An 11,776-nucleotide genomic window follows, 5' to 3' on the forward strand; every position below is an offset into this window, starting at 1 on the left:
GTAGAAAGTACAGATAATTGCGTGAAAATGTAAGTGAGTAGAAGTAAAAAGTCTAAAACTGCTTCACGCGCCCTCCATTGTTTACTTAAAATGACAACTAGTTGTCAACACTGTTAAAAGCAGCTTCAAACAAACAAAGCCTGTGTACTCTGGCGCTACTACATTAGTCACAGAGAGTAGGATAAAAGGCTGAAGCAGCAGTTTATTCATGAGCCAGCTAATTAGCACTTTTAATGGCCGGCCTAAAAGTCACTGCCTTTCAACTACCAACTGTTGAAATTCTCAACGAGCAACCCTTAATGAGTGGACGTTACAGAATGTGCTGACCTGTCAGTGATATGCTGTAATGAACTTTTGTGCTTTATTGTCATGTGAAAAGCAGAAAAGTTCTGAAAGGTTAAATTAACATTAAAGTGAAAGAACTTTGAAACTTCAGGTCTGATCTTCCCTTTGCATACTAAGCTTTCGGCGGTTCTGATGTAGAGTTTAGATTGGAATTCGGAAAAGTGGATACATTTTTAAATGATCCGTACAAATTAAAATCACTGACGTAATCCTCTGTTTTTATTTATTGCGTGAACACAGTCTAGACAAGAGCTGCAGTCAGCAGAAAGATACAAAGGAGTGTTGACCGAAACAAAAACGTCTACAATCATACAAATTCATACTTTTACATTTTTAGAGCCCTCGAGAGGTTAAACTATCCAGTAATCCACTGTGGAAAAAAGATGAAAGTAAAAAATGATCAAATTGGTGTTGAGGAACTATTAATTTAAAAATCTTTATTTGATTTTGATTTTCTGTCTGAGGAAAGAAGCACCACTCTGTATTATTTTGATATTTAAAAGAATAGAGAGTGGACTTTGATTAAAGGACAATTCCGGCGGAAAATGAACCTAGGGGTTAAAAACATATGCGTACCGAGTCGAACGTTCTCAGGGACATGTTTTCATGCTAACTGAATGCCTCTCTAGCTTTAAACAAGCTAACGCAAACCTGTGGTTAGCTGCTAACGCTAGCTTTCGGGGCAGATGGCAAATCGCTATTTTATACCACTAACAAGGCTCAAAATATCACCACACTTCAACGGTAGCATAATGAGGGTCCTTACATGTAAACCGAAGCATTGAGAACTTTGTAAGTGTACAGACAGTTTATTAAAAAGATAGATTATAAAGACAGTCATGTTCTCATGAGGGCGCCATCTTGGAAAACAGTCATGAGCAGGTGAACGACAAACGCCGTGCAACCAGTAACCAGTAACATAGCTCAAACACAGCGTTCGTGATTCCACTGCTCATGACTGTTTTCCAAGATGGCGCCCGCATGTAAACATGAACGCTATGTTGTAGTAAAAAAATACGAGTTTTCCGAAGAGCACATTGCACTCAGGACTCAAAGGTGGCATGTACCGTAAGTACAAGCACCAGTGGAGTTATACTAGTAATGTAATGGAGTTACATACATACATAGCTTATTTAGTAATGGAGTAATGCCATTTAGATTGGCAACAATGTCAAACTTTCTACGGAAGGGATCTGAAATGTACTAGCCAAAGTATTGTTCCAGAAACCTGATTTGAATGTGCAGCAGTTAAGGGCTGACTACCTTCCAAGCCTGCGGCCCAGATGTGTAAATCACTGACAGAGCAATTATTACCTCACCTCCTGCACAATTTATGGCACAGCACCAAAAGGATAAATTCCTAATAACCTAGCCGGGCTTCTCTGACACTAACTAGTGGCTGCAGTCCTGCAGCTAAAAAATGTACTGTCAGTCACAGAATCTCCTCTTCTCAAATTGCTTCTTAGATGCTTCACAGAGAAACAATTTGGCGAGAAAACTGTGAGCCACTGTAAACGGTGGAAGAAATGTGGAATTTAACTTGCACCCAACCCACCACATACACACACACACACACACACACACACACACACACACACAAACGCGCATTTAAAACCAGATATACTTTTCAAAATATGTTACTTCAAAGAGGTTGACAGGGTAGGGAAATTAAAAGAATCTCAGCATGCCTCATTACAAGATTCCTTTTTTCTCTTCCCAAAATGAGGCACAGAGCTTTATGGTTCTGCCTTCCAACTAGAGCAGTGAGACCATCCCTTAAACATTTCTGATCTATGTCTCTCTGAGGTCTTCAAACACACCAATAATTACTGGGGGTTAGCTGAGGATGATGTGACCTGATGAGACATGGATGAGGACTGGGGACTCACTGCTGCTGGTGAGCGGGGTACTTTGTGATAAGCTACACTACTGCATTAAGCTGTTTGAAGTGGTCAGGGTCTTAAGTCAAAACCCGCAAGTGTCTTTTATTTAAAGTGATGCTCAGTATTTTACTATCAAACATTCCTCGCCTGTAGGGGTTGAAAGGATGCTGAATTTCTGTCAGTTACAGAAGAAAGTATTAAAATGTCCACTTCAGGAGCCACTCCTAAAGCATCTACTTCTCCACTCGCCATACATATTCTCCATACTGTATCTTCCAAACACTGATATTTTCTTCCCAAATTATGGCTGAAAACACTTCTTTAACAGAAAGCAGTAAACAGTATGCAAATGTACAGTATACCAAACATATGGTTGGACAGTAAACTCTCTATGGATGTTTTGATACATGTTGCCACCTGTTACACATGGAATGCAAACAAGAAAACAAAAGACAATATATAAGTGCTGCTCCAACATAACTATGTGCACATGAAGGAACATTACAGCAGCGATGAAGCACTGTGAGTATATTATGGTTAACAGTTTTTGATTTTCTCGATTGAAAGCCTGACTGACTGTTGTATCAGGAGTATGAGGAGCAATAAACACTCCATTGGAAGGACTTTGTTGCCTTGCTCTGGTAATAGTCCCTCAGGTAATGCTTTTGACTTCCTTTGAACACAATAACATTCAAATTATTCTCTCATTTGCGGCTACTTCTTCAACAAGGACAATGCTTAATTGACAGCAATCCACAGCCTGACACACAAAAAAAACAGCTAGTTTGGTTAGCCACAAAGTTATTTGGTTCGCAGGGCATATCCAACTGAAACAAGCCACGAACCACCCACAGTTATGGATGAATACATGTACCATTGCCGCACTTCTTAACAAGGTAGGTATTTAAAACTAATAGGGCTGTTTCGGATTTGGCTGTTTAATACGACTATTTGACTTTTCATTTCTTTCTTTTTTTCATATAGACTATCAGGCAACGCTTTATTGAACTGCCAGATCTTTGCACAGGGTTTGGCCAAATAATCAGGGTGACACTGATATTCAATTAATATAGTAAACAAGCCGGGGTGCCGGGGCGCCTGGTCAGTTCACCTAGTAGAGCATGTGCTCCATATACAGAGGTTCAGTCCTCGCCGCAGCAGCCATGGGTTCGATTCCAATCTGCGGCCCTTTGCTGCATTTCATTACCTCTGTCTCTCCCCTTTCATGCCTAAAAACTGTCCTGTCAAATAAAGGCCTTAAATAATCTTAAATATAGTAAACAGGCCAAGTTAGCCCTCCGAGGTCATGCGAAAATGTGCACAATTTCTTGCAGACACTAGATGTCAAACAAAAGCCAGAGACTATATCACATTCAGTTACTGTGATCTGTAGATTTACCACTTCTAAGCAGAAGGTAGAAGATAACGTTATCTCGGAGCCTGACCGGGCTCTTCCTCCGGGCGGCTGCCTCCGTCTCACTCAGACTCTGGACTATGGGCCCTATTTTAACGATCCAAGCGCACGGCGGGAGGCGCCTGGCGCAAGTGTGTTTAGGGCGTGTACAAATCCACTTTTGCTAGTTTAACAGTGGAAAAAAGGGTACGTGCACCAGGCGCGTGCTTCAAAAGGGTTGTACTTAGTGTCTTAATTAATCAGAGGTGTGTTTTGGGCGTAACATGCAATAAACCCATTGCCTTTCAAAGCCAGGCGTGTTTGTACCTTGGCGCATTGCTAATATGATGGTGGATTTGCTCAGCGGGAGATTTTCAGGAAAAGAAACTGATCTGCTCACGCGTGAAGTGAAAGCATGAACAGATCATATCAAACTATTTCACATTTTTATATTTTTATTTTTAATCTTTTGCATGTGTGTGTACTGCTGCACGTCCCTGTGTGTGTAACAAGCATAGTGTGCGCCCGCTGTGCACGAGCCTAGGCGCATTTTACTAATGCACTGTTAAAATAACAATGAAATGCTGCATTATTGACTTTAGACCAGGTCTTTGTTGGTCATTTTCCGCTGTCTCAAGATAAGAATACGCCAAGAATGCACCTGAACACACTCTGAAGACACTTGGGTTGGGCTTTGTGCTGCGCCGGGTACAAGATAGGGCCCTATGTGTTTACACTAAGACACACAGATGCTTAGCCTGGCTCTGCCTTCCTACGTACTTCCACTCAATTTTTTTCTCTGGCCAAATATTTGTAGGTCCAATCAGCGAACAGAGGGAGTGGCTGAGAACGATGACGTTGGGGACGTGCGCTAGAAAGATGCTAGCGAAGCCATTCGGTCCGTGAATATCCAGATGTTGAAGCCCGAGCAAGAACAGTCTTTGCTGAGTTTTGTTGGTGGCCATGATGTTGTGGCCCTCCTTCCCACGGGGTTCTGGAAAAGTTTGATTTTCTAGCTCGCTCCGTTAGTGGTGAAGGAGTTGGCTAAGGCTAACGCTAGCGATGCTAATGCTAAATATAAGCCGATAGTTGTTGTCGGTCTACCTTCTTGTTGCACATGCGCATGACATACGTCACGACCAAACGTTAGTGATTGGTTATAGCAGATCCAGAGTGGCTCTGGGCAGATCCAATAGTTTTAAACTTCAACAGAGTACACACCTTCAAGGAAGTTAACACTTGTCAATGGAGAGTGGCCAGACTATGTACAAATGAAATGTACGAGAGTCTGGTAGGACCTAGGCTAACAGATGCTAGCACCTGGCATAATGTCCCACACACCATGTAAACTGGTGAATGGACATACAAATATGCTGAGAAGAACCATGTTCAACATTAAGCAGAACCATGTTCAACATTAATCAGAACCATGTTCAACATTAATCAGAACAAGACTATGGCAGACTCATACAGCCATGGAGAGGGGTAGTGTGAGGCGGGGACAACGGCAGCTAGAAAGAGTTTAGTGCTTACACAAACAGCGTTCAGCAGGTATCTTATCACAGTGCTGCTGAAACACTGGTTTAAATGTAATTACTGCTTGTTATCAATACAGCCACACAATGTTAACATAAATTGACTTTGTTTCCTGAGAAGACACACACACACATATTTTTTTCACATGCTGTTGCAACAACTAGTAACGTTAGAAAAACTACAACACCACACCGGATCTAGCTAGACTGGAAACAAAACAACAGGCACGCCTGAACTTGTTTGGGCTTGCGAGCCGGCCAAAGAGTAGTAGGCTAACGTTACGTTTTGAGTGGATGGCGAGTGCGAGATGCCGAAATGGATGCCAATAAGATTCTGAACGGAAAGTTTACTTTTAAAAAGTTGTCGAGGGGGACAGTAGTTTCACGCATACACAGCCTGTACTCCACGGAGAAAGCAGCCCAACTGGAACTGCTGCAGAGTGCAAACGCCGTCTCATTAACCGGTGATCACTGGACGTCAGTGAGTAATCAAAATTATTTAGGAGTTACTAAACACTATATTGACTATGTATATCAGTGTACGGTTTTACGACTGTGTTGTTTGTATCGTTTTTTTGACTGTTTTTGTCATTTGGGACATTGTCCACCCCCTTTTCTGTCCGAGAGAATTGTTACATTCCTTATTAGAAAAATGTAAAGGTTGCAAATGTCCTGCTGTGGCATCTGGTTTTTGGACCATTTTGTTTGTACTGTTTAAGCAAAGTGTTAGTGTTACATCTCAGTTAGGTTAGGTACTTGGAGGAATTGTGCAATAATGACAGATTCACACATTTTTCTTTTGTTTACAGTAAATAAAAAATAAACAAATACAAATCTTAAAGTCAAGTTGAAAAAGTATATATATATATATATATATATATATATATATATATATATATATATACATACATACACACACACACACACACACAACAAGTGAACGTTGTGATTTGTTATCCAAAGTTGGCACCCCTTATATTATAAAAGAGGCTTTGTTAGACAGCAAAGGAAATCAAGCAACACAATAGAAAATTTAACAAATAAATAAATAAAAGGCTGCAGCTGCTCCAGTGTTTATACTTGGGAGGCAGTGATGCTACTTGCACCAGGAATGTGCGATAGTGTTTGGCTCCCCAGTGTGACATTTCATCAAAAGTTTTCCTTCCTGGAGTAGAATGCTACATAAGGAAATATCAGATACAAATTCAGATTCATTAATATGCAACACCAGTCCTGAGAGATCTGTTGTGCTGTACATTTGCCTTAGCTTATTTCCCTCCAACCCCATAATGAATTAACTGTTGTCTAAATTAGGCCTTTAAATGAACAATTCAAAGAGTCACCACGGTCTCATAGCGTAAACACGCTATAACACAGCAAGCATCATAAGGGACCATCACAGGACTATTCCCAAAATCCATATGTCTGTTAATTAAAACAGACGTAGAAATTATATTATATATACACAGCAGTGCTTTCTGGAGGACTGACAAATACAACTGAATATCTATTATGAGAGTGGTGAAAAAGCAATTCATGCAAGACGTGTAATAAGTGATGCTTCTCCAGTGTCTTACATCTGGATATTCCCCCCAATAAAACAAAAACACTGATGTCAAATTCTGCCAGTAGCTTCTATGTTGTACCTTCCTTCCTTATTTTCAAGTCTGAGCTGAGAAAACTATGAGGAAGTGCTACCCCTTGAGTGGCACACCACTCGAAATTGCCACCAAGCGCTGTGCTCAAAGTTCAAACTATTCAACCTTTCAAAGTGCAACCAATGAGATAAAAAGGTAGACAGAAGCCATGATGACGTATACCTGGCTGTGCCGTTGTTTCCTATGGGGAGAGAAGAAGCTCTACCCGTGGCATGGCACCCTGCTCGGAATTGCCATCGAACTCTGTGCTCAAAGTTACAAAAATGTCAACTTTGACCTCATTGCCACTGCCCTTTTGAAGGTGCCACCGCCGGGAGCAATAATGGCGTATAACCTGCGCTACGCGTCTGAAGTGCCTGCACTATGCTTTGTGCCATGCATCGGGGTTTTACCGCTAATAATGTGCAGGCTGCTTTACAGCACTGCTCTCCTTTACAAAAGCCTACAGTGCAAGCATTTCACTGCATATGAGAGTGAAAATGAAAGCATGTTAAATATTATGATGGCGTACCGTTGAGTTCACACTGAGGTTGCCAAAAGGATTTGCTAAACTCAGAAGCTCCCAAATCTGGTTTTGGATTTGTCCTCTATCTCCCCCCCTTCCTGCCCCTCTCTCCCTCTCTCTCTCTCTTTAGCAAAGACCAGTTTAGAAAAAAGTTAAAGTGACAAACGTCGCCAGCGGCAGGTCATATCAGCTGTCAAAGCTGTAACTTTCATTCAGTGAAAGTTCTTTTATATGAAAATGTGTTTATATTCCCCAAAAATATTTGCTTTGGGATTGGCACAAACATGTTAGATGCTGAAAACTTTCAAATGATACCCAGAACATGTGTCTCACAATGTTAAGTGATGCGTCATAATAATTTATAGTGTTCTGTACTTTTTAGATGTCTTGAATGAATTGTCAACCACAACTAGCTGCTCTGACAACCCATAGTCATTTCCCATTTGTTGTTGTAGCTAATTGGATAAAACCCTGGATGTGGGTGATGTTAAGCTAGAGTTAGAAATGAACTATTGTGAATTCTTAATACTGAAAAAATGTCAGTATTGAACACATAAGTGACATGTCCATGGTTGTCATGGCGGTCAGGGGATTAAGAAGCCAGCCAGAGACCCTTTTTTGCACATCACCCCCCTTTCTCTCTCCCTTCTTGTTTCATCTCAGCCTTTTACTGTGTGGTGACAAAGGTAAAAACAAAAAAAAAAAATGGCCACAAACATACTTGAGAAAAGTCTAAATGTCCACAGAAATTAAACAATGCTATAAATAGTTTATTTATGAGAAAGTCTGCAGAGCATCTGTGCCATCCATTCCACTGTTTATAAGCAACAAATTACCCTAAAATGATCCTGACAATTACCTGATTAGTGATAGCTTGAGTTTTTAAAAGCCTATATGTATGGTTGGACATACTGTATTTATCTTGATTTTTTTAATATGACGTATGTAACAAAAGCAGCATATTTCTTCAGCCACACAGGGCAAATTGCAAGCTCATCTGTCAAACAGAGAGAGAAACAGAAAACTCGATTTTCCATGTAAAATGCTTGTAGGAAAAGGCAATTCAAACAGGCAACTGCTTTGAGAAGTGACAACAAAGATACATGGACAGATGAAAACAGCTGAGTAGATCTAACAGCCAACAGGAGGTGCTTTTTAACAGCTTTTTTGGATGATTGTTGACTTGGGCCAATAGAACACTAAATATTTGTACAATCAGGCCCATAGCTAACACTAAATCATCACATAAACATCCAAAGGCACACAGTTAACACAACTGGGTGTATAGATGTTATATTGCAAACCACGTGCCTCACTGCTCGTCGTAGCAGAGGGAGATCCTCACGGTAGCAGCAGCAGGGGCGATTCAGCACCATGGACAGCGGCCAGCTAACTTCCACAACGCAAACTTTTTTCTGCTTTCTGCCAAACTCCCTGCTATTCAAACATAGCTTAATGTCCAGTTAAAATGGACCTGGTTTGGTCTAAACTTTGATAAAGTTGGTTTTCTAAAGCCTAAAAACTAACATTTAAGCTATTAGAAAAACATACAAGACACTGGGCAGCACAAAGTGACCATGTAACAACAATAACAAGATAAGCGTTAAGAGTTGTACTTAAGTGAAAGTAGTTTGGCTGCATGCTAGTTTGTTAACTAGCAAGTAGTTCCCTACACATGTAGCTAACCGAGCCACTTGTGTAAGCTAACATTAGGGAGAATATACAAGGCATGAGAGGGACGCTTCTCTTACAAATGTATTGCTGGCTATACTTAAATGTGAATAAACTACAATTTTGTTAGCATAATGCGGCCTATTATTTGCAACAAGAAGTGCTAAGTGTTGATTTAGCTCACCATAGTGTTATCAATAGCAGACGCTAAACTAATTATCAACCATTGACTGACTCATTATGACGTATAAACGCAGCTAATCGCGTTAGTCATTTATTCTGGTTGTTATATAGCCTGATAATGTGTTTAAAGCAATGAAAACATGGTATGGTGCCAGGCCTAAGCTAAAGATGTTCCGGTGTAATGATAAAGAGTGAAGGGGGTTGTAATCTGCTTAATTAGCGGCTAATGAACCGCGGAGACCGTCGTGTTTTAAAAACTCACCTAAGACGAAAAAAGGGAGCTCGGTGTTTTCCAGGTCATCCACCACCACGACGTCTCCGGGAAAATCGTTTCGAACGGAGAACAGCAGCTTGGGCTCGGAGGCCGACGGACTGTGCATGATGTTTAGGTCGTTTTCCCTCAAAAACGGCAAAGCCGACACGGTGACGCTCTTCATCTTACACTCGGTGTCCTGGCTCTGGTCCTCGTCACCATTTAGACATTGGACATGAGGCGTTATGACGACCAGGAGGACCCACGCGAGCCCCAGCAGCAGCAGCGGTCTCAGCCCCATGTTGATGCTCGCCATCTCCGTCGCTCCGTTTCCTCTCCCCTCCTCGCGGTTTCTCTCGCAGGCTGCTTCGGTCCCTCAGCCGGCGGATGAGAGAGCAGCAGAGAGAGTGAGGGGGGGGGGGTGATAGGCTACCTCGGCGGGCTCTCACAGTGTGGAAATCAAACGCACCTTGTTCTCACATATGATCTATCACAGCTTCTGATACACCACTGAACATTGACTGTGTGGTTGTTGTGCGTTTTATTGCTGTTGACCCCTTTCCTGTAATACATCGATAAGCTGTCCAAATTGCTGTAATGGATGAGCATAGATTGCCAACAGGACATGCACCCAGAATGCCCTGTGGGTCCCGTCACCAAAAGTCTCATCATTTCTAATTAAATTGTACGTGTGCCCCCCTCATCTCCAAGCGACACCACTGAGCATCTTTAGTATTTCCCCTGACCTCTGTGATTAGGTGGACACTCGACTGGGTGCATGCATAATAGCCTAATTGATGGGGTAGATGCACAAGCTGAATGTGAAAACTCCCAGTCAGTGTCTGTAGTGCCACCACAACAGATAGAAAGGGCAGATCATTTTTGAATTAGCACTGGGGAAGTTTAAAGTGGATGTTTAAAGAACTGTAGGCTAGATTCCATGCAAAAAAAAAAGGATTTTATTTATTTTCAAGTTAATGAGGCTTAAACGTAATCTAAACGTTTAACAAAAGCCATTTAAAACCAAAGAAAAAGCAATCAACAACTATATCTCACAGCAAGCTGCCACCAATATTCTCTACACCATTATGTGTAGCCTACCTACTTATCTACTGCAACTACAACATTTTAAAAACAATAAAAAAAATACATTCATTTGACATTCCTTTGTTGCTGCTGTGTTGACAACCACAATTTGTCTATGTGGACGCACACGTGCAGTTACTTTAACCTTTAACCTTTAACTTTGCAGTGTTTTCACTATCGCTGATTGAACATATGATCTGAACAACAACAACAACAACAACAACGACCATACATACTGTACCTCACTGCAGGTTAATATGGAACACATATAAAACACATTTTGAATAAGCTGGTCATTAACTGCAACACTGAAATGAATGATTTACAACAAAAACGTATTAGGATATGAGCGTTAGCTATGGAGCTAACTAGCTACTTATAAACATGAACTTACTTAATTATATGAGGTCAATTATGAGAAGAATTCATCTCTCAAACATTCAGTGAAGTGATCTAATAAAACAATTTGATTTAGTCTCTTTCTTCATTAAATGAAATGATTGGCCACATGTTCGTCAACATTGTTCTGCTAATCTACTTCAAGAAACAAATATAACAATTGTGTTCTAACAATGACACACGTGAATGGTTTTAAAGTCCCAGCACACACAGGTTTTTTTTCTGTTATTCTGGATGATTCGATTTTAGATTAGACTTCCACTCAGGTTTGTAGGAGGGCGAGGTTAGGCTAAGGTCTCAAAGAGGTTTCAAAGGTCTATCTCTGAAGGGATCCTTCCCATAATGTCAGACACTTAGAAAACTAATCTGAGCCTGTCAGTTGCAAAACGAGCACTTTTGTGAAGGTAAATACAAGCTGGACAATTGCCCTATTATCTTACATTGTAGTTTGTTTCGCCGATGCCGACTGCAGCGATCTTGCTTAATACTGGACCAATGTCAAAGATTGTTGTTCCCATCAGTCACTTAGACACAAAAACATAGGAAAATAGAGTTGAAAAAAAAAATCCCCTCATTTGGATATTTATTTATTTTGGACCCAAATAAATATTAAAATTGTGGATAACCTTTTTTGTAAGCTTTCCAATGATCAGGAAAACCATGCTGTTATTTTTATTTTTCAAGAAGATATGTGTTTTTAGGTAGCCTCCCTACCTAAAAACATCCAGCGTCCAATATTGGCCAACTTTGAGGGCTCCTGTCTCCTGAATGGTTGATCATTTTACTTAATCAAACCACGTTCTAACACTCATATCATGTAGAAAAACATTTGTTCAAATGGAAAGGGGTGAGGTGAGAAAATGAT

General features: G+C 40.8%; 1 protein-coding gene across 1 annotated transcript in view; it reads right to left on the bottom strand.

Annotated features, from left to right (window-relative positions):
• Positions 1-9,742, bottom strand: part of astn1 (astrotactin 1) — a 402,453-nt gene extending 392,711 nt beyond the window's left edge. The window contains exon 1 of the mRNA XM_078264989.1: positions 9,436-9,742. Within this exon, the coding sequence (XP_078121115.1) occupies positions 9,436-9,742 (307 nt within the window). The remainder of the gene's footprint in view (positions 1-9,435) is intronic.
• Positions 9,743-11,776: the final 2,034 nt, after the last annotated feature.

Source organism: Sander vitreus, chromosome 12, assembly GCF_031162955.1.
Source record: "Sander vitreus isolate 19-12246 chromosome 12, sanVit1, whole genome shotgun sequence".
Taxonomy (NCBI): Eukaryota; Metazoa; Chordata; class Actinopteri; order Perciformes; family Percidae; genus Sander; species Sander vitreus.